The sequence below is a fragment of the Gymnogyps californianus genome, chromosome Z, assembly GCF_018139145.2.
Source record: "Gymnogyps californianus isolate 813 chromosome Z, ASM1813914v2, whole genome shotgun sequence".
Lineage (NCBI taxonomy): Eukaryota > Metazoa > Chordata > Aves > Accipitriformes > Cathartidae > Gymnogyps > Gymnogyps californianus.
The window spans coordinates 31,874,246-31,897,973 of record NC_059500.1 but is presented as its reverse complement, the minus strand read 5'-3'; the positions used below and the strand labels follow the sequence as shown (position 1 = coordinate 31,897,973).

Below are 23,728 nucleotides of genomic sequence, written 5' to 3'. Positions count from 1 at the left end.
CTCCAGTATTCTATGCAGGCAACCTCAATTTGCGTTCCTCCCATTTACTTCTGTTTCCTACCAATCATGGAAAGGGAGCACATACATCCCTTCCTTTTTGTAACCACCTTTCATGGCTTTTGAAAATGGCTCTTCACAGTCCCTTCTCTTCAGGCAACCCTGTTTCTTCAATCTTTCTTTGCAGTTATTCCGCAGCTTTGAACCTCTTGCTACCCTCTTCTTGGCTCATGGGCATCCTTGAATAGGCTCTGATATCTTTTGTATGTGTGATATGTTACACATATGTAACGTGCTTTATTTGCTACATGAAAGTCAAGGTACTTTGCATGTTGTTGCTTAAGACCTTAAATGCATGCCATTAAGAGAATTTAGAAATTGCTCTCCTCTCCAGAGCACTTTCAAAATGAAGGTAGTTAGTAAGTTAGGAAGGTAACACAGAATTAAGAATTCATTTCAGATGAGGCAATTCAGGAGAACCTAAGAGGAGACAAATGCCTAAATCTGGGTGTTTCCGTGGGGAATGGTAAGGCTTCAGCATCATGGCATGCCTTCGAAGAGCACCAGTTCTACGATGTTTACACCGCTCCTTGGGACGCAATCCTAAAAGCAGGAAATCTGCGGTCAGGGCACTGCACAAAGCATGACAGGAAACATGCAGGACTGCAATGTGTTTGTGCAATTGCAAGATCCTTTTTCCTACATATAGGCATCTGCTTTATTCCAAGTATCTTTGTTGTGTCCAAGTATCTTTATTAAAAAATAAAAGTTAGACAGTCAATAAGCAGTGTAAGAAACAGTTCAAAATTTTTCTCTGTGCATTATGTCACAGTAACTGCAATGAAGTGTGTTAAATGCTGCCCAAGATGACAAAACAAAGGATGAAACAACATCTTGAGTTGAAAATTAGACTCTCCTTTTAATCAGTGTTAAATATACACTTGTATCTTCTGAAAAGAAAATATTTTAACCTGAAGAATAACTTACAGGTATAATCAACTATTTAAGACATCCTCCCTTTCAGGGACATGCATTTTTTTCCATTAGTCTTTCCATCTACAAATACAAAGTCAAAAATTTGACAGGATTATAATTTTCTGATAGTATCTTTTCTTTCACTTTTAAACATCTATCACATTTGAAAAACTCACAGGCTTATTGTACATTACTAAACAAAGAAGTTCACGACAACAGAGTTCTGAACACAAAAACCATATGGACATTGGCTTTTTTCATTTTAAGGAAAAAATACAAAAAATTCTACCTGAGAAATTATCCCTTATGATGTAATGTTTACTTTACCGAGTAAATGGCATTAGCAGTATTTTACATCTCTCTCTTCTTAATTAGGCAAAGCTAACAAAGTTGCCATACCAATTGAAGAGCCAGCATGACAAGTTGTTGCCAGAAGCTGAATAATTTACCCCAGTGCTTCAGTGGCAGGAGACCACTGGAACTGAGAGGATTGGCAGGAAAAGCATGCAGCGCACTCCAGGACAAAAACAGCAGGGAAGCCCCAGAGTGCACCTGGAATGATACAGTAGTAAAACCGCCGCACGGCAGTAGCTATTTCATCTCTCCAGAACTGTACACACTTGAATACACAGCCGAAAACTGCAGATCAACAGAACGCAAACCACAGACTCAGCCTACCTCTACCCAGTGAAAGGTGGAAAAGCTGCGACCCATAGATAGCCTTTCTGCTTTAGCAAGGAAAGAATGGATACAGGTTTGTTGCAAGTAAACATGAGCTCCATTCAGGACCTTGACACTGGTTCACAAGTACTCCTGGGTCTGTACCGTATATTACAGTCGTAACTCACTAGCAGCTCTAGTGCCTTGTCTTCCCTGCACAGCAGGACTGGAACAAACTTGGACACACGCACTCATATGAAAGCTATTATCCCACTGCAAAATATTGAAGAAGAAAGCTTACTTCATTGACCAAAAGCGCAAGCAGCAGACGCAGGAGGAGAGAATTGTCAGGCTTCCACTTTCTTCCCATCCAAAGCCTAATGTTACACTAACACTTCACTTGCAATTATGCTACTGCAAATTTGATGGAACAGTTGGTATTTGTACACACTTCTGCTTACACTTAGAGAAAAGAACTGCGATTCTCTGAGGTCTCTGTTCTGTTAGCCCATGTTAAACTGAAAACTATCAATACCCTCATTTCTATCTACTTGTAAGAAAGCAGGGATAGCTATCATTTTCTAAAATCTAATCAAAACCTTTACATGGAGAACACACTAACTGGGACATCAAAACCAGAATATTTATTTTTTTCATGGGAAAGACATCCCTGTGGCATACACCTTCATGTTCTTAAAAAAGAAAAAAAAAACTGATAACATTCCCTGTCATAATTGCATGCAGTGGTTAGTTCACAAAAGCCCCAACTGTTATTGGAAGATGTCTGATGTGGATAGTTTCTCCTTCCATTCATTTAGTATTACACCATTACCCAATACCTCCTACATGTAAAGCAGGTGGGTCACATGGGTTCTGTGTAATAGAAACATTGCACTCCCAAGAGCAACTTGTTGCATATCGTAGGGATGTATCAGTCTTGAATCAAGAACATTTGAGGTACTCATAATTCTGGTGTTTAAAGGTTGAATATTCGCAGGATCTCCTCTGAAAAAAGAGGAACTTCTCTGGGATTTTTCCATCCTATCCCTCCCTTAAGCTTGAGAAGTGAACAGTCCCAAGGTTGTGATGATCCCAGGAAAGTCTAAGCCACCTGGCCACTGCTAACATTTAAACAGTCAACTACCCATAAGTTTACTGCAACATTTCTTCTCTATTCCCTTTGTGCAGCTTTTCTTTCAGCTTCCCTTCTCTTCAGTTGCCTTTAATCTTTTCCTTTAACTACCTGGAAAATGCATCATGAAGATGAAGAAAATACCTATTAAACAAAAAAAGGTAAATGTCTCCTTAGGAAACAGATGAGAAGTTACGAAAGGAACAAATCTTGATGCCTTTGAGAAACAGGAAATTACAGACTGACAGTTTCAAGGATAGCAGGCATGTTCCACTAGCAGTCAGGTTGTCAGTAGATTTGAATCACATCGTCCCATTCATCGACAGGCCAGACACCATTGTACTGCACATTGGATGGTGAGCTCTTCCAGTCCCACGTCTTCACAGGAACCTTCCAGTCTGGGCCATAGTTGGCTTCAACATACTGAAGGGTTTCACAGGGCACGTGTACCTTGAGTTCTACAAATTCAGTCCAACACAGAGTAAACTTTGGAAAGAGATACCTGTGTCATAACAAAAGAACATGGTCACTGGCAGAAGACTGAAATACACCTCTAAATAAGTTCACGGAGAAAGCAAGCAACTGCAGCGAGCGGCCATGTTACATTTATAATAATTTTTTTCTTCTCTCATAACATCCTATCTGTGAAATATTATTTACATACTGGACAGGGGTGTTATTATCAACAGTAACTGGTTAATATTTGCCACATGTTCTTAGGAAGGAGCATTTCTAATTCTTTTGCTGATTATTTCCATATCACTCTGCATTCTATAGAAAATCACTTAGTCCCTGTCTCTACTTTTCCACTTACAAACTGGATTTAACAGTTACCTCATTTAGAAGGGTGTCAAGAGGATGATACATGTTATTTGGTAGGGGAGATTTTGATAAAAGCAGCATTAAATACTTTATTATGGGTCAGGCCTTTTTTAAAAACAAGTTTTTACCTTCTGTCAATCTCTCCAAACAAAGCATGCAATTCCCCTTCAGTAACCATGTTTAAACACGGTGCCAGACTTGGAGCAGCTGCAAAGAATTAAGATACAGCTGCCACCCTGTACTTCCTGAAACCTTCTCGGCCCATTCAAATTTTAAAAATAATTTATTCTACCAAACTGATCTTGTTCCGTACCTGTTGTTTTCTGTAGAAGGGCCAATACAAGCCCGACCTATAAGCATGCTTAGACCAGTGAGAGTTCACAGGTAAATTTCACAGTTTGATCAGAATGACATCCTACAGGAGCACAGTGTCAGAGTCAATGTGTTAAACAAGTAAATACCAAAGCCTATGTACTATTCCTGCAGAGGATCACTCCCACTTCTGAAGCTGTGAAGTCTTCCACAGAAAAAAAGTGATCTCAAAATTCCTTTTCACAGGTTAAAATGAAACCATAAGCATTTAGACCTTTTGAAAAAGAAGGTTAAAAGATTTGTGCATTTGCATAAATTAGAAACCCCACGTCTTCCCCTAAGCATAAAGTTAATTTTATTTCTAAGCGCTGAGCAAACAGTATCAGAAAATAAAACAACCTTGCTTTTATGCCTTAAATGGAGGGAGAGAAAAAAGTGATGAAGCACTTTTGGATATATATCCGGAGACTACTGATTAGCTCTAAACTAAACCAAAAGCAAAAAAATGCCAGTTACCAAGGGGAAAACAAGGTAAACAAACTTTATTAGTGGATCTATAATCATCAAATAACTATTTAGCTGTTATTAACCCAGGAAATCATTCATGTATCAGAACTGCAGTGGGCGTGCATACGCAAAAGCTATCAGCAAACTCCTGAAATAATACATCCTCCAGAGAGTGAACTCCGAATAATAATTCTAAGGAGAACAAATGGGTAATTTAAATAAACTAATCTGCAAATTAAAATCTCAGTTGGAAATTTCACCAAAATAATTATTTAACTATTATTAAAGCCAAAAGTTTACATTCACTGACAAAAAATGTAGCTTTCAGTGATGCTTCACACTACTGGAATCCTTGCTCATTGTTTGCTCATTCCAAGTGGCTGGGATAAGGCTACGTACTCTCGTACATATACACTGCTCACCATTTTTTGTTCCTATTTAGTCTCATCAATCTTTCGACATTACTGAAAAGATTTTACGCTTACACAAAGTCCTCTATGTTAAGAACCTACAGAATTAACTCATTCTGAGAATTAAAGCATACAGTATAGATTTGATTCCCAGATTCAGTTTTTGTAAATACTTATTCTCTGCTGAAGAGTGCAACTGTCCAGCATTGATCTTGTAAATAAATAGGTCTCAATTGCTGTGACTCCAAGACAAGGAGGATGTACATGTTTGCTTGTGTCTGCAATGTTGAGGAAGTATTTGTGTACATGAAAATGCAAACCATACAGCCAGACTTGTAAGGTTTAGAAACCAGCTCTCCAAGGAAATAGAGACTAAAAATGACTAATGAAAAATATTTTAGAGACTAAATGAGAAATACTTTCCTTCTTCATACTTTTATTTAGCAACATGTATAGAAAATATGCCTATGCAAATATTTAGCTTTCTGAAGAAAATGTCTTTTACCCTTCATTTTTAAAAACATAAATATCTTGGAATAGAACTCCCACCCTTATCTGTGATGATCTAGTAGCAACCAATCTCTCTTCTGATACCACATAAACAGCTGGTGAGATTCCTTTAAAATTGTTAAAGTGGATTTAGGATTCAGCATGATCAAACAATCACTTCTCCTTTGACTGACCTCTTCACTTTACCTTCCCCCAAAATTTTGAAAGGGCTGAAGACTAAGCAAAATTGAGGGTCATTCTGGTGTTGCAGGCATTCAGATCAAGCATGCTAAATCATCACATCTCACAGCTAAAAAGCTGTGATCTTTTCTTCTCTTTCTGAGAAGGTATTTGGAATAATACATATCTGCAATTATTTGGCTAAGCATTCTGAGCAGCCATGTTCTGTCAGGGCTTGGGGCCTTTATAATGGTAAACAATCAGTCTTCTTGCTCCTGTTCTGGATGGGTTAAGTACAGTAAACTATGCCTAAGAAACACCAGTTCAGAATTAGAGGCTTCCTTATACTACTAAGTCTAAGCAAATTAGTTCTTATTGAACTAGAAAGCCAACTTTGAAAAAAATTACCACCAAAAAAAAGTACTAGGCTACAATAAAAGAAAAGCGTGTTACGAAAGCTGGAGTTCCAAAAGACCTGTAATATCCTAGGATACAGGAGCTGGAGCATAGCACAGGTTCACATCTACCTTCTATTCTCATGCATTGGACCAGTCATACCAAAGGGGGAAAAAAAAACCCCAGCTCTCAAGTACCCAAGGTCTGATGCTACAATGGCATTCTGAAAGAGCATGTCAACTCGACCAGCATGGAAACAGCTACTGCAATTTAGATACAACAGAAGCACAAAGAAAAGGAAAGGAATTTATTGGTCAGCTTCCTCCTCAGAATGCATCACACAAAATCCTCATCACACAAAATCCTCCAAAATCTTGTATGGAAAAATAGACATTAAGCCTGCATTGAAAAACTATGAAATTGTTGCTGTATTCTAAGAAAAATACTCTGCAACACAGCACATTTTCTGTGGGAATATTCCAAGAGCTCTTCCTTTAGTCTACTTGTAAGTGTGCCTTTTGACTCTGGTCATCAAAATATCTTCCCCAATCTTTGTTTATCATTTCAGAACAAAGATAACTAAGACAAGGACTCAGACATTATCACCATCTGGATGACAGTGTTCACTAAGTTCCCATTAGCTAAATATAAGCAAGTACAGTTCAGGCAAAATATGAAAGATAATGAAATCCCATAGAAGTCAACAAGGTTTTCAACTGGTCTGCAACTGTCTCTTTCTGAGTTAAGCTGGGTGATGGAAAGAAACAAATCTAATTATCAAAACATATATTAGTTTGCTGAGTAGATTAGGAAGCTGTTGTACTTATTTGCTGATTTAATACTGAAAGGTATGAAGCAAGACGTGGGGTCCTATTTAAAAATCCATTTTCAGAACATGAACAACAATTAGGTCTGCAGTAGTCATCTGCGTTGTTGTCACAACATTACAGTCAATAAAGTATTCCAAATCATTACCACAAAATCCAAAACTATGGGGTTTACTTTGCAAGGACAGTTGAGGCTTTCTGCCATAATGCTCCATCATCAAGATAGATGCCTAAGGATTCATTTTTTACTGCAAAATTAGTTCGCAGAATCATAGAACCATAGAATGGTTTGGGTTGGAAGGGACCTTAAAGATCATCTAGTTCCAACCCTTCTGCCACGGGCAGGGACATCTTCCACTAGATCACAATGTTCAAAGCCCATTCCAACCTGGCCTTGAACACTTCCAGGGAGGGGGCATCCCCAGCCTCTCTGGGCAACCTGTTCCACTGTCTCATCACCCTCATGGTAAAGAATTTCTTCCAAATATCTAAGCTACCCTCTTTCAGTTTAAAACTGTTACCCCTCGTCCTATCACTACACGCCCTGATAAAGTGTCCCTCCTCATCTTTCCTGTACACCCCCTTCAAGTACTGGAAGGCTGCTATAAGGTGTCCTGAGAGCCTTCTCTTCTCCAGGCTGAACAACCCCAACTCTCTCAGCCTGTCTTCATAGGAGAGGTGCTCCAGCCCCCGATCATCTTCGTGGCCCTCCTCTGGACAAAGACGTTAAATAATACTGCTCCCAATACAGACCCCTGAGGAACGCCACTCATCACTGGTCTTCACCCAGACAGCGAGCCATTGACCGCAACTCTTTTGAGTGCGACCATCCAGCCAATTCCTTATCCACCAAGTGGTCCACCCATCAAATCCATGTCTCTCCAATTTAGGGACAAGGATGTCGTGCGGGACAGTGTCAAATGCTTTGCACAAGTCCAGGTAGATGATGTCAGTCACTCTTCCCTTGTCCACCAATGCTGTAACCCCATTGTAGAAGGCCACCAAATTTGTCAGGCACGATTTGCCCTCTAGTGAAGCCATGTTGGCCGTCACCAATCACCCCTCTGTTTTCCATATGCCTTGGCGTAGTTTCCATGAGGATCTGCTCCATGATCTTGCCAGGCACAGAGGCGAGACTGACTGGCCTGTAGTTCCCTAGGTCTTCCTTTTTTCCCTTTTTAAAAATGAGGATTATGTTTCCTGTTTTCCAGTCATTGGGAACTTCACCGGACTGCCACGGCTTTTCAAATACGATGGATAGTGGCTTAGCAACTTCATCCGCCCGTTCCCTCAGGGCCCTCAGATTCATCTCATCAGGTCCCATGGACTTTTGCACCTTCAGGTTCCTTAGATGGTCTCGAACCTGATCTTCTTCTATGGTGGCCGGTTCTTCATTCTCCCAGTCCCTGCCTTTGCCTTCTGCGACTTGGGTGGTGTGGCTGGAGCACTTGCCGGTGAAGACTGAGGCAAAAAAGTTATGGAGTACCTCAGCCTGCTCCATATCCCAGGTAACCAGGTCTCCTGTTTCCTTCCAGAGAGGGCCCACATTTTCCCTAGTCTTCCTTTTATCACCAGCGTACCTATAGAAGCTTTTCTTGTTGCCCTTGAGGTCCCTGGCCAGATTCAATTCTATCAGGGCTTTGGCTTTCCTAATCTGATCACTGGCCGCTCAGACAATTTCTTTGTATTCCTCCCAGGCTACCTGTCCTTGCTTCCACCCTCTGTAGGCTTCCTTTTTGCGTTTGAGTTTGTCCAGGAGCTCCCTGTTCCTCTATGCAGGCCTCCTGGCATTTTTGACTGATTTCCTCTTCGTTGGGATGCATCGCTCCTGAGCTTGGAGGAGGTGATCCTTGAATATTAACCAGCTTTCTTGGGCCCCTCTTTCCTCCAGGGCTGTATCCCATGATAGTCTACCAACCAGATCCCTGAAGAGGCCAAAGTCTGCTCTCCTGAAGTCCAGGGTAGTGAGCTTGCTGTGCGCCTTCCTCACTGCCCTAAGGATCTTGAACTCCACCATTTCATGGTCACCGCAGCCAAGGCTGCCCTTGAGCTTCCCATTCCCCACCAGCCCCTCCTTCTTCGTGAGAACAAGGTCCAGCATAGCACCTCTCCTCATTGGCTCCTCTAACACATGGAAGTTATCACCAACGCATTACAGGAACCTCCTGGATTGCTTATGCCCTCCTGTGTTGTCCCTCTAACAGATATCAGGGTGGTTGAAGTCCCCCATGAGGACCAGGGCTTGTGAACGTGAGGCTGCTCCTATCTGTCTACAGAGGGCCTCATCTGCTCAGTCTTCCTGATCGGGTGGCCTGTAGCAGACCCCCACTACAACGTCACCTGTCCCTGCCCCCCTTTAATCCTGACCCATAAGCTCTCGGTCAGCTCCTCGTCCATCCCCAGGTGGAGCTCCACGCACTCCAGCTGGTCATTGACATAGAGGGTGACACTCCCTCCTCGTCTCCCCTGCCTGTCCTTCCTAAAGAGCCTGTATCCTTCCATTCCAACACTCCAGTCATAGGAACCATCCCACCACATCTCCGTGATGCCAGTAAGATCACAGTCCTGCAGGCACGTGCACATCTCTAACTCCTCTTGTTTACTCCCCATGCTATGTGCATTTGTATAGAGGCATTTAAGTTGGGCCCCCGATGAAGCTGACTTGCTGGCTGGAGTGGCTGGAATTCCTTTGTGTTGCTCTTCAGGTGCTCTCCTGCTGACCTGTGATCCCTCTCCAGGCTCTGGGCATCTATTGCTGGCACTGGCATCAAACTGGTAGGAGCGGGATGGATTGAGGTTCCCCTCCCCCGGCAACTTCAGTTCAAAGCCCCCTTCACCAGCAGGGCAAGCCTATGACCGAAGTGGCTCTTCCTTCTCTGACAGATGGACCCCATCAGCCCCCAGTAGACCAGGTTTCTCAAAGCAAGTCCCATGGTCTAAGCAGCCAAACCCCTGGCTGTGGCACCAGTCCCATAACCATTTGTTGATTCGCCAGATTCAACTGGCCCTTTCAAACCCCTTCCCTTTGACCGGGAGGACTGATGAAAAAACTACCTGTGCTCCAGAGTCCCTTACCACCGCTCCCAGGGCTCTGTAATCCTTCTTGATACTCCTCAGACTGCTCCTGGATGTGCCACTGGTGCCTATGTGAAACAACAGCTGTGGCTAATAGCCAGTGGACTGTATGAGGCTTGGTAGTCTCTCGGTGACATCCCTGATATGAGCCCCCAGTAAGCAGCACACCTCTCTAGAGAGTGCGTCAGGTCGACAAATGGGTGCCTCCATACCTCTCAGAAGAGCGTCGCCTACTACTATCACTTGTCGCCTTTTCTTAGTTGCACTGGTTGTTACAGGAGGAGCAGATAGGGCTGCCTTACTCAGCGCCAGTGTCTCTCCTGATGTGACGCGTCTTTCCTCTTCAGTTTGCACAGTGGTGAAGCGGTTCTGCAAGGGCACCTCAGGCTTCAGGGGAAGTCTCTTCCTCCTGCTGGTCCTTGCCGTTGCAAGCTTCCATTCTTCTGCATTATTGGCCTCTCTCCCTTCTGCGTGTGCCGGTGGGGAAGTTTTTGGCTGTTTGGCTGTGGGTCCAACTGCAGACTGTGCTTGGAACCAGCTATCTAACTCCTTCTCAGCCTCCCTGATGCTATGCAGCCTTCTCACCGCCTCCTGCAGCTCAGCCACCTGCTGCAGGAGGTCTTCCACGCAGGCACACCTTTTGCAGGCAGGTCTGCTGCCTGTCCCTGACCCAGGAGAAAGGTTCAGGTATTTCCTGCAGTCTGAGGTCTGCACTGCAGCCTCTCCCTTCAGCAGCTCTGTCTGGGTGGAGGCATCAGCCACCGCGGAGTTAGATGGTGCAGACCCCCCAGCCGGAGCTGCAGCCTTTGCTCTCAGGTGAGTGCCCACCATTCTGCCTTTTGTGCAACACACACAGTTTTAGAGACTTCTTTCTCATCTTAGCTGTTTATTTAACTCAGAGCTTGTCACAGTCCAGATAAGATCTGGTTGATACATGACATGCCAGCATTGCTTTCGATTTCACGAGAGAATTGACGTTTGACAAGCCCAGCACCTCTCTAGTACGGCACCATACTGTTCTCTTTCTACTTCTCTGGTCTCAAAGTGCAAAATCTCCACTGATTCTCCTCTGATAACTGCCTTTCCCACAAAGACCACAGACTTTGCCAGGCAACAACACACAAAATGCCAACACTAAACACTAACTTGTTCAATTTCTTTCCTATTAGAGGTACAAATCCAGTTCATACTTAAATTTCTTGCCCGATTTGGCCTGAGTTCCTCCATTCCATATGTGGTCATCCTCTTCATAGAAGAAAAAAATATCAAGTTTCACATCATCTTCTCCCTGGAAAGAGAGTTCCAAGCTGTCTTCTACCTGCAAGACAAAAATACACACTGTATATACTCATAAAAGTACAAGGCTATTTATGTCAGCAGGTTTCAGAAAACAAATTTATTTTGGTCAGGTATGCAGAGTGACTCCTGTTCTCACTGAAGAAAATATACTAACTCTGCAAAATTTTTTTTTTTTTTTTGATGCCTTGAGAACATTGGAAACCTTCCGCACCTCAGTGGGATTACCTTCTCTTTCCTCCCTTTAGTCCCAAAAGCTTCAGCACCATCTCCTTGTCCTCTGCCACAAGCAAAATAATCTCAGTGAATAAACACGATTAGTAGGTGTCTTCATTTAACACACTTCCTCTATGATAAAACACTCACTAGCACCAGTAATGATACATCACTTGAACTGTGGCTGAACCTTCATATTCCTGTAATATTGTTTCTTTTCTCTACCACTCTGCAGCTTACACTCTGAAAAAGCTAAATAAAGATCCACATAAGCTACTAATGAACAAGCCCAGTGCCCACCTCAAGCCATCCTTCCCTTTCTGCTAGTTTTACATACAGGGCTACAGATAACCTCAGAGCTATCACCAATCCTCCCGTATGATGAGGCCCCTCCCATCTCAAAGACTAAATTCTATCTTGATTCTTAAGTTTCCCTAGCACCACTGACACAGATTAGACCCCTTTAAAACTTATTAAAAACTTCTTCTGAGGTAGAATTCAGCCTCCTCCAACAGGGCTAAAGGTATTAAGAAGGGTATTTTCTCACACACCATCCAAGAGAACACACAAAAATCAACAAAATTATATGTTTAGGTAAAACCTTAATGAGTAAATGTCTGCCGAGGAGACTTCAGATACCCACTTCTACGTAAGTGATCTGCAGCTGTACTCAAACTTACAAACCTACAGAAAGACACATGGAAGCAAATTGTTCATCATCTATGTACCTTGCCAAATTTGTGCTTCAGTGGTAACCCTGCTTTCTGAAAGGCTGGAATGATATCTGCTTTGTAGTCCCTTATAAAGACTCCCAAATCCACATCTTTGCTGTGAGGAATCACGTTGCACTGTCTATACCAGCCTGAGGAGAAGGAAAAAAAAAAAAAAAAAGGGGAAAAAACCAAACTAGTTAGCTCAGGAACATGAGAAATATATCAATAGAACAAAAGCAACATAAAAATGAACTCCCATAAGATCACCAGGCAGAGATCTTTGAATGAGGCCATAAACAAGACTTCTGCCTTTCTCTAGTATGAAATGAACCACATCGAGGAAAACAAGTACCACTGCACTTACAGCCAGCTCTTTCCTCCAGAAAGCCAATAATGAGAGAGAAAACACTAACTCTTTCAAAGATAAAATACCTTCAGTTTTCTAATCTAAATGTCTTCAAAGAAAAAATATTCTTTATCTGGGCCCAAATCTAATCAGCAAGGAACAGTTACAGGGCTACAGCTGTGCTTTTAATTTGAAATTATTATTTTAAATAGTATGTGAGACGTTAATCATCTTTCAATCACCACTGCAAAACAGTAAGACAAGAAGTGGAACATCCTTTTGTCTGTTTCATTAAAGCAGCTTTTAGTAACTGTTCATTCTCGAAAATTATATTCCCTAGGACTAAACAAATACAAGTCAAATGTGCACACATATGAATTTTCACAACTTATTTCAATAATAAAAGAATCTTCACCAGTGATAAGATACTACCATCTTCATCAGTGCTGAAAACTTGCAGTACCTACTCTAATAGGCTGACATTTTATTAAAAGGATGTGTTTTAAAATAAATAAATAAATGGAAACTATATTTTAAAAGTCAGTGACAAGCACCAAATTGCATGGGAAGAAAAATCAGGTGAGAGTCTACATGGACAGCAGAAATATTTGCCCATCACTGTGTTTTCCAACTAGCATTTCAGTAAATTCCAAGTTACACAATTTAGGGAACTGCTGATTAATTTCTAAGCAGTGATCAACACAACACGGATAATTGCTAACAACGTTAAATGCTTCACTGGAAATTTGCTCAGTGTCTCCAAGGCTCAGGTTTCTAAAGAAAAAGCATTTTGTCAAGAGCAAAAAGGCCTACTTCAATACAGCTAATGCGACATATTACCTTTCAACTTGGTACATTTAACCTCAGCTGACATCACAAGCAATAGAGGATGAAATGTTTAAAATTTGAGATGAGTTTAAAAATGCAACATAATATAAATGTTTTACCAAGGCATGTTCCACTGCTCAGCCAGAACTTTACTCCTAAGCTATTCAGTGTCAGGGCAGCCAGATGGAGCAAGGATTTTGCTTTTTTCCTGAATTCCACTGCATCAAGAGAGGCATCATCAGGATACAGCTGGAAGGCAAAGGAAGAGTAAGCAAGCTACTGTTAGAGAGCAAACTCGTCCCTTCATTTTTGAGTGTCCTAAGAAAAAATTACCTTTAAAAATTTACTTAATTAATACCTGGGCAGTATCTGTTTTCACATATACAGCCCAGTTTGAGAACATGCACTAGAATGACAAGTTCAAATTTAAACTCTGAAACGTCAATCTTCAGTTTTTCCAAACTAGCAGAATGCAAAGTCGCAGTAAAATAGAATAAGAATATATGCATTAGAGGCTGATTCTCAGCACTTGGCAACAACACAGATGAACCCTTGCTCTGCACACGCTGAAGTCAATACCCAGCAGGGGGAAAACAGGGACAGAACCAGAGTTACTTCCAGCACATCAGTTTATCTGGCGCCACCACGTGTTACAACTGGATGTTGACAACTTCTGCCACAGAGGAGAAACAATGTGAACAGAAAATCATGCCCATCTTCCAGCTACAACTGTGGCAAGATCTTCTGTTAATGCAAAGCCAAAATCAACACGGCAGTCTGGGCAAACATTACCAAATCAAACACAGGAACAACGCACCACGCAGTTTCATGACTGATTTCATTATGAGTTCTTCAGCAACAAACAGTTGAAATGAATACTTAGTTTTCAAAACAGATGCCAGCTGCTTATTTCAATATTAAAGCTCCAGCAAAGTTCAATATACCTTCTGAGGCATGTTTTCTCTGCCTGTGGCCATTACTGCCTGGAGGTTTTAGAGCTGAAGTGGAGCATGCTTACAATTTCTGTCCTTTACAGGTGAAGTGACAACACACAGGTACCCTTGGATATAGTAACCCTCCTGCTATACGCATGGGGAGCTACAGCCTACTAGACTGAACAAGGATGGTCTTCCCTTCCCTGAGAAGTCCCTTCCCCAAGACCTCAAATGTCTGAATAATGGAACCGCTAGTGCCCTCTTTTTTCCCCTTCCATGAAATCAGAGATGGCTCAAATTCAGTAACCTGATTCTGACTCCACAGTCTTAACTGCGGTAACTCTTGACCACTTTACATCTCGGTCCTTTTCAAGTTAGGACAAAATGCTCCCCATACTGCAGCAGAAGGTTTTCTACTATCTGCTAAATCAGGTAGCAATATTCTAAAAATAATGCTCTAAATAGTGGTGAAAATGTTAGCTTACATGGTCAAAAAGCAATGAAGTAAGTCATTTTGGAATGAATATACCATTTCAAATAAACCGAACTAGGAATGTGGAACTGCAGCGCATGGTTCAAAAGAATATAAAATGAAATATTACTCAGAACTTTGAGAATTGCCATAAGGAAAATGTTCAGCCACAAAGATACACAAGATCTTTGTCTTATTTACATGAACTGTATTTAACAGTAACGATGTGTGAGAACTAGGGACATGTTTGTTACCTCTTCTTTTCAAAGTTTTGGAAAATGGAAAAAAATGCGGTCACAAGTAAAAAAGACAGACCATGATTTTCAGTTAAAGTTTTAGTTTTATTACCACTTACTAAACTCTGTGGATTGAGTCTCAGAGGCTGTATTTAGCTTTATGTATGTGAACAGTCCCATCTGGGTAAAAACCAGTGAATGTTTGTAGGTTTGGGTCAACCACTGAAAACATACATCTCAGACACACTACCTGATTACCACTAACCTGAAAGAAAGCCCGAGCTTCTCTGTACCTACATTCAAGAAATCTAGAGTGTGACATCTCCTCTAGAAAACTGGATGGATTTTTTGGAATTTGAACTTTTAAGTCATCAATGGAAACGAGCAGAAGTTCTGGCCTGCAGGGAAAGAAAGATGAGACATTACCCCATCCAATTCCTTTACAAACCACAAGCCACTTTTTCTTCTAGCTCAGGTTAAAATCTGAATGCATACTACTGGCAGTGATTCCTCTGTCCCAATATACCCAAAACCATTTATAAAAGAAGAGCAACAAGAGCTTCAACAAATTCCCCATACACTTCAAAATTTTGTTTAAGAAGAAATTTTATGCCTATAAGCCCACAGTTAGTTTGTCAGATTACCAATTCCTTTACTGACTCATGACTTGCACTGCATTTGTTCAGAGCTGTTGTTCAGTGCATTTGAAAATTCAGGCTATTTATTTAGTTGTCTAAGTATGGGATGCACTTAAGAACCAAATTTTACCCTGTACTTTGAGGCTATTTGCATTTAAAATTTAAAAACTGTTCAGCCTTCACAATGAATGAAATGTCATATTTAACAGCTTACACAGTCGTCTTCAAATGTTTAGGCACATAACTGGTACAGATTCCATGTTTTAAAAGGAAGAAAGAATGGTGTCAATTTTAAGGAAAAAGTTAAACAGATTTATTTTGCCCTGTGAAATGTTTGGCTGTTTTTCTCTGATTTATGGCATATACACATATCCTACAGGAACACTCTTCTCAAAGCCTAGTGGTATGTGCTTGGCTTTGAAAACAGTGACAAGATTTGCCATGATCTCTATTTCCTGAAATACTGCTATTGAAAGCATTGTAGGAAAAGGCAGACATTTACAGTAACTTTACCATTGTAATGCAAAGTTTAAGCATAAGACTATGGACAAATAACACCACCAATTCAAACACTTATGCAAGAAAGGAGTGTTCTCAGCACGTTAAGAGTATGGGTTAGATGCAATGGTTGGCACATGTCTTTGTGGTACAAATGTCACCTCTCTTTATTCATGTTCTTTAACACTGATTATTTGGCCTGTTACTGAATGGATTTCTGTTGCTTCCCCTTTTCATTTAATGTTCCATATCTGTATTCAACTTTTGGATACATATTGTTACAGAAAGAACACCAAGTATCTATCAGCTAGAGGTAAATGTCTTGCCGCTTCTACTTCACCCCTGTGTTGATAGCACAGATGGCTATCAACAGATTTCAAACTTTTAAATATATTAAGGGTAAACCACTGACTCTAGCAGAAGATCCTCTGGTACATTCAACCTCAGTCATGATTTCTTTGACTTCTCTCATTTTTCTGCCTGCTTTGACCTGGCTACACAGCAACTTCCCCTAAAATGTAGTTCTTAATTTATGAATGGTGGGAAGCTCTTGTTTTCAGGTAAACAGAATTGGATTTACCTTCATACCTTAATTCACCTGCACTTTGAGGGCTGAACCATACATGAGCTAAATTTCACAACCTGACTTTAGGAAAGAGAGTAATTTTACATACAGGAGAAATAAGTTATTTTGGAAGTGCCATTATGGCTTTTTCCCCCCTATTTTGAACTCACTTTTCATATGCTCCAGGGTAGCGACCAAACTGGAGTTTCCGGAAAGGCACAAACTTTCTGTCCATATGTTGCTTGAGTCTCAGGGGGCCATGCCAGAGATAATTACCGCTCCTCTCATAGAAGACCACCAGGTGAATGGCATGAGATGCCAGTTTAAATATGTAGTGCAAGGGAATTTCAATCCCAGACAGATCATCCATCCCATCCAAGCGGGGGTCCTTGTTTATAATCTTTAGCCATTGGAACCCCATTTTTTCAGCAGTTCTAAAAAGGCCGACCTAAAAATGAGAGAGAGGGAGAGACAGAGATAGAAAGAGAGAAGCTAAAGATTAGAGAAACCAAAACTGAATGCTAAATGCTTATTATTAACTGACATTATTCCCCATTTTCATTTTCTAATCAGACTTAGGCACAAACTGCTCAAAAATTTCTAAGACCTTAAAGATCAGCATCCACAAGCAATTCCAACCACTGTATTTCCTTGTCTTAAATTTTGTCCCTCAAACTATTCAATAAAACAAATAAATGTCGTAAGCCATGCTTGGACTAGGTTTGTTCCTTGCCTTAGTACCCTTCTCTGCATCCTCAAATTGTTCTCTAAAGTTACTCTTGTGCTGAACTTGGCGTTCGTAAGTCCTTGAATAATGATACCACTAACTCAGAAATGCCTACTGCAAAATCTTCTTTTATGATGTACATAAATATTTGTTTTAATCTCACCAAACACCGAATGTTGCTCTAGGTAACAGGCTTTCATATTTCCATAGAAAAAGGGAATGAAATTCTGGCTGATAAGAAAAGAACTAATCAGCATCTAAAGACCCTTTCAGTTACCCTCCTTGAACTGTTTCATACAGGTATATCAGCTTCTCCTCTGGATGCTACAGATGTTATCAATAAGCCACAAAGGAATGGGGAGATGGATTTATATTAGTGTGCTGCCACACAACCTTATTCTCAGTTTCTTTGATTCCTTTACAGCTATGGGTAAAACAATTGCCTGATCAGATCCAGAGTGCTACCACTCTTCACTTGAGTGGGACTCCTTCAGTAAAATAGTCACAGACCATTTTATTGTCTCCTGGGGGGGGGGGCGGGGAGGGAGGGGGAGAGAGAGAGAGAGGGAGAGAGCGCACGAGCTGTTTGTCACTGGTATCTTTAGTCTGTATAAATTAATCTAAAGTCTGTATAAATTAATCTAATAAGTATTTCCAGATGACACTTAATTGATGAAATAATCTTGGATTCCATTTTGTCCGTCATCATGTGTTACACCTCTATTTTTAACACATCCATTTAAAAATCTCAGAACACCAAAGAAAAGCAGAGATACCAATACACTAAATGACAAAATAAAATGGTGTTAAGTACAAGGATGTACTAAAAGAAATGTAAACCAGCAGACTATGATAACCTTTCCAGCCTTGTCACATCAATACCTGCATTTCCTCGACAGATCCCCAAACTCAAGATTTATTGCGGCTGTACCTACATTACAGGCTTAAGGTTTTCCTTCTTCCTAAGAGACCACTTTCTTTTTTCTTTTTGGCATGGCCTCTTACTACAAGTGTTTATGAATACTGCAGACAGCTTCTAAAAAATTTAGTTATCTGTAAATGACCCTTAATGCCTGGATACCTTTTACTTTTTAGAAAAAGTTTCCTCTACCAATACCTTTACAAGATTTCCACACAATGAATTCAGAGGCCTTAATACAAACATGAAAGCATTATGTCACAAAATCATAGAACAGTTGAATGCATTACAATACACAAATGCGAACTGAAGAAAAGGCACTTACTTCATGTTTCCATGTTTTGTCCAGTAGTGCAAATGTAGTGAAGTCTCTTGGAGCACAAAAGTACTTGCATTCTGGACTAGGGCCATCAGGAGAACTTCTGATCTGTTCAATGTCTTTATCAACCAGTCCCAGAATCAAAGGATCGATCAAATACACTGGTATATTGTGACTGGATATTAAGCCTAGGAACTTTCTAACCACGTGCTGTTTGACAGAGGACAAAATTGGAAGTTAGAAACACCATCTTTAAGCGTACAAAGGTTAATACATTAGAACTCTTTGACAGAAGGAAAAAAACCAACCCACTGACAGAAGGAAATCTTATCTCCCAATACATTTTCTGAGTGTGTACTTTACTTCCATGAACAATTGCGGAAATGGAAATTTCCTCTTTCAGAAGAACAGGCTCCTCTCAAGCTTTCCATGTCTCTAAGACTAAAGTAAAAACCCTTCAGCTTCAATCAGAACTTTCTACAAGTTAAAGCACTCTAACTCTAGAGTGCTAGACTTGAGAACGGACTCTAGGCTAAACTCTAGATTCTTTCCAGCTCTACACTGAGTTGGAAAGCACTTGAATAAACCAGAGATTATAGGATGAGATGTGATGCACGTGTGGGTGCTGAGGGAGCTGGCTGACGTCATTCCAAGGCTGCTCTGGAACATCTTGAAAGGCCATGGTGGTCAGGAGCTGTTCCTCAAGTCTGAGAAAAGGTAAATCTCGTGCCACCTTCAAAAAGGAGGATCTGGGGAACTCTGGTCACCTTAATCTCAGTCCCCAGGAAGCTTCTGGAGCAAAAGTCACATCCAAGTCCCCTGGAAAGTCACATCCAAGCACATGAAGGACAAGGATGTGACTGGAAAAGCCAGACAAAGGCAAACTGCACCTAATTACACCGACTGCCTTTGAAGAAGTCTGTGGGCAAGGCAAGAGCAATGGACACTGTTCACACCTTGACTTTAGCAAGGCTTTTGACCCACTCCTAAACAGTATCTCCAAATCTCAGGCATGATGCCTGCTGTATATGAAGGGTGATTCAGTGAGAAGGTAGGAAGTGAGTGCTATCCAGTCTTCGGACACTAGTGTACCCAGAGCACTCAACTGTGGCAACACTGCATAAGGGGTTAAAACCTGTAGCACAAAGGTCCTGTGCCTGATGACAGGATTTACTAACTTGACTCAGTGGAGAATTTTAATCAAGTACATTTAAATGTCTCCATGGCACACAGAAGATTTACAGCAATCATAGCCACCCTGCTATTAAAAATGTAGCTGATGTATTTAACTGTAACAGTTAAACTTAATTACTTAAAGTATCATTCTAATCAGAAAAAAAATACTTGCTTAGAACTGCACTGTCAGGCTTTATGTCTGTTACATCTCAAGGTTTCTAGAAGAGGTGTCATAAGGGAAAACAATGGCCTGCTGCCCAGGCTGCTTGCCCAGCAAGCTGACCCTGGCTTTCTAACTGAAGCTCTAACCTTCCTCCGGTCCAGCTGCTGAGTCTGTTCAATCAGACTCCACAGGCCAACCTCCAGTTCTGGCATGGGGCTTTGGCTTCAGAGAGATATAAAAACGTGAAGACAGAATGTGGATCAACAAACGGAATTTAGGCAGCAGCACCACATGTGCTATACAGGCAGAAGCAAGGCCACCCTCTTAGTGATTTCAGCTATATGGAGCTGAAAGATAAGTGATGTGCTAGCATTATTTCTGTAACTAAACTAGCAGATCAGACTGATGAACAGGAAGCAAATCTGTGCAAAAATACCTACTTTTTTCCCCCCTGTCACTTCTCCAGGGAAACAGATACTTTTAGTTGAAACTTAAATAATGGGCAGAAAGAGATGGTGATGATGTCAAGCAGCTAAGAGAAACGCATTCGATAGAGTATTTTGGACTCATCACACAGGGATGCTGAAGAAAGCTTGGAGTGCAACGGGTCCCTGGCAGGACCGTGGAGCATTCTGCTTTGTTACTAATGATCTCGTAAGATCAGGTTGAAGCTTAATGAGAACTCTGTCCACAGACTGGCAGACTGGAAGCCCACTGTGACCATGTCACCGAACACCTGGTAGGTAGTTCCAAGGAGTGCCACCTCCAAGAACAGTGAGACATTCCTGGCGCAAGCAAGCAGTCCACAGAGCAGTTGGTCCAGATTATTCCCAAGAACAGCTCTTAACCAGAGCACCTTTCCTCTTGCTCAGCAGAAACAAGGCATTTAAATGGCTATTTTGCTAACTAGCAACACTATTGTATTGCATCCAAAGCGAAAGGCAGCCAGCTCCCAGTGCATCGTTCTCTTTAACCATCTGTGCTGTTTTTACACTGGGAGATCTGTTAACAAAAGACTTCTATAAAAGAGTTTCCAAACAAATGCTAACTACAAATATCATAACTGAGCTTCTGATTCCCTGAGGCCAACATGATGTTTTGGCCAACACTGAGTTGCACTCAATCCCTCAAACCTTAAGTAAGACACAACAGCCTATTTCAAGTATCTAATGGCACTCCTAACAGTGCTCCTGAACACTGGAATACAGCAACTGGTGAATGCTGAAATGTAACATTTTCCTGCTTGTGCACAGCTTTATGACCCAGCATAAGCAAGTAACACAAAACATTGAGCATCAGGTTAAACAACTGGAGCAAGAAAAGTGACCTGAGACCTGCAGCTGATTCCTTTACCATGTTACTGACAATTAAACAAGCTGCATATCAAGTAAGTCAATCTTTTCAATACTCAGTCTGAAAGAACACAAAAGTCTGGATGAAAACTTCTATATCAGAAAGAACAAGTTTTGCTTCTTAAAACATTAACAATACTACTAAGGACTGCACAGGCAAAGGCTGCCAAGCTGTAACCATTTCTCAATTCCATTTTAAACTGATGTTTTGAAACACTTCATAACTTTACTCAGTGAAGAAAGTATCTCTTAGTCAATACTAGAAAATCCCCAGTGAAGAGGAAAGAGAACTGGACCCTGAGTTTGCAATTCCATGTGAGTTCTCTCAGACTTGCAGAAGAACTGTATTAACCAATGACATCATACATACCCATCTAGTGCTGTCTCGGCCTGACTTGCTTCCTCTGACTTTGGAAAAAACTGCTCCATTCTATCAAAACCAAAGAAGGGGAGGGAGAGGGAGAAAGAAAAGAAAAAAAGTAAGTTTCAGTTGAATCCCTCCTTAGGATTTCTTAACAGGACATTCAGGGGCATTTATCCAGTTAGCACTTTAGAATTATGGCTGTGGTTATGCCTCTGGTCACTCAACTACAGTACTGAATGTGAAATCATAAACAACTGCTCTGGCTTAGTGTATTTAGAAGGACAACGCAAGCCTTGGGGACTTCCAGACATGCAAGGACTGCATGACCAGGCCTCAGGTTTCTAAGTCAATATGCCAGTAAATGTAAAATAGGAAGATGACAAACACAAACACTGTTAGGCAAATACCACTGGGGGAAAGACATCAGGACTATGCTTCAGTCTTTCCACATGTAATCTTATAGAATTAAATGTGAAAGAGAGGCTATTCATATGATAAAGCCAAGGTGGTTAGTGGCTCAGCTTTCAGCTTTTCGAAAGTGTGAAGAACTTCTCATTCACGGCCTCGTTGTTTACAATCAGAAACTATAAGAAAGAAGTCAAAGGCTGCGGTACCATATAGCACTAAGACTGCCTGCATTTATTAAGAATGCCCTCACCAAAAGAAAACGGGAAACATGATATCTATGCGGTTCCTCTGTAAAAACAAAATTAGTTCCTTTGTTGAATCTGCATTGAAACTGTAAGCTATGAAGCCATCAAAAAGCTGGAGTACTTAATTTACAGCAACATTTACCTCTTTTTTCATTACAGAAGATCACACTCAGCTAAACATTCCGCATGTGATATAAAAGCAGGATTTAATCTATAACATCTAGAAAATTACGAACATTGAATCACAAAGGACTAAGACAACTGCAGAAAAAGCTAGGTTTTCTTTTAAAAACACCACTGTTGAAAAACCTGAAACCAATAAATTCTGCCTTCCTTGTTTCTTCAGAAAAGCCCTAAGATAGCGCTTGGTTTGACTTCACTTTCAATAAAAGTCACTTCACAACAAAAGCAGGAAGGCTTATGAAGACTAAAAGTCTTGGTGGCTCAAACCTGCAGCTGAGAACACTGAACAGCATCCCATTTTAGAATTAATGGGATGCCTCTGGCTGACATAATGACTGGAGTATCAGGCTGACAACTGAAACCTGATGGTACCCCTGCCACCAGAAACTTGCTTGGGCTACCTACCCGCTTTCATGTCAATACCACAGGAATTGCTAGCCATATGAGGGAAGTTTGGGGGTGGCATTAATGCTGCTAAAGGACTCTGAAGAGAGCAGGCATTACACTGGGTTATTCCACAAAAGCAAGCCTGTGCAGGACAGCTCTCTCTCACCTTCTGCGACAGGTAGAACTTGTAATAGTACAACTGGAAGAGGAGGAAAACCAGGCTGGTCAGAGAAAGGAGCGCCAGGACCACGTTCTTATTGATTTTCTGCATCAGTCTTCGGGGCGCTCCCGATCACCGCCTGGAAGCAGCGCGGCGTCGCTCATCTTCTCCGGTTTCCCAGCTCCTCCCTGCGCGCCGGCAGAGGAAAACGGGGCGCTGAGCAGGCCCCGCCGCCAGCCCGCCGCCTGCAGCCAGCAGGCCCGAGCCGGGCGCCGCGGCGGCCCGCGGGAGCCCTGCGGGCCTGCGGCGGAGGCTCAGCTACGGAGACCGTCGCCCGCACCGCCGCGCCTCACCCGGCCCTCCCCGCTCCCACCCACCGGGCCACGGCCCCGGGGCACCGCAGGCTCCCGCCGCCCCGGCCGCCCTTACCCGCGGTGCGGCTCCCCGCTGTAAAGCACTGCCTGCCGTCGTGCGCGCATGCGCGGCGGGGGTCGAGCCCGCCCCGGCGCCGGGGCGCGGCCTCAGGCCTGCCGGCAACAGAGGGTCTCTCAGCCCCGCCCCACCGGGAGACCCGACACCTCCCTACACCGCCCCCCCCCCCCCCCCCCCCCCGGGCGGCCGAACCCCGCCACGGAGGAAGATAAAACGAGGAAAACTTAGGCACGTCAGATTTCAAATCTCTGTATTAATACAAAAAGCTCGCATCACACACAAGTCAAAGACATCAAAACACTCCGCGGGCTCCAAGGCACCCCTGCCACTCAGCGTGGACAGCGAGAGGCCTCCTTCCTCGGGGTGCT

At 42.1% G+C, this 23,728-nt stretch overlaps 1 protein-coding gene across 2 annotated transcripts; it reads right to left on the bottom strand.

The window, feature by feature from the left end:
- Window positions 1-783: 783 nt before the first annotated feature.
- Window positions 784-23,089, bottom strand: FKTN (fukutin). 2 transcript variants are annotated; one of them, XM_050912831.1, is made up of 9 exons: window positions 22,935-23,089; window positions 21,552-21,611; window positions 18,497-18,700; window positions 16,696-16,973; window positions 15,090-15,222; window positions 13,301-13,430; window positions 12,023-12,156; window positions 10,973-11,100; window positions 784-3,266 (listed from the first exon to the last, which is right to left on the bottom strand). In XM_050912831.1, exons 1-9 carry the CDS (start codon window positions 23,037-23,039, stop codon window positions 3,053-3,055), a joined length of 1,386 nt encoding a protein of 461 aa, XP_050768788.1. In that variant the 5' UTR covers window positions 23,040-23,089; the 3' UTR covers window positions 784-3,052. The 2 variants fall into 2 exon arrangements, with proteins under 2 accessions (XP_050768788.1, XP_050768789.1); XM_050912832.1 differs by having other exon boundaries at window positions 3,169-3,277; window positions 10,953-11,100.
- Between the last annotated feature and the right edge of the window lie 639 nt (window positions 23,090-23,728).

Coding starts and splice junctions, on each gene's coding strand:
- FKTN (XM_050912831.1), bottom strand. CDS start 23,039: ATGCAGAAAATCAATAAGAACGTGGTCCTGGCGCTCCTTTCTCTGACC. Junction 21,612..22,934: donor AGTTCTACCTGTCGCAGAAG/GTGAGAGAGAGC, acceptor TGGTTTTGATAG/AATGGAGCAGTTTTTTCCAA. Junction 3,267..10,972: donor AAATCGGGCAAGAAATTTAA/GTATGAACTGGA, acceptor GTTATGACACAG/GTATCTCTTTCCAAAGTTTA.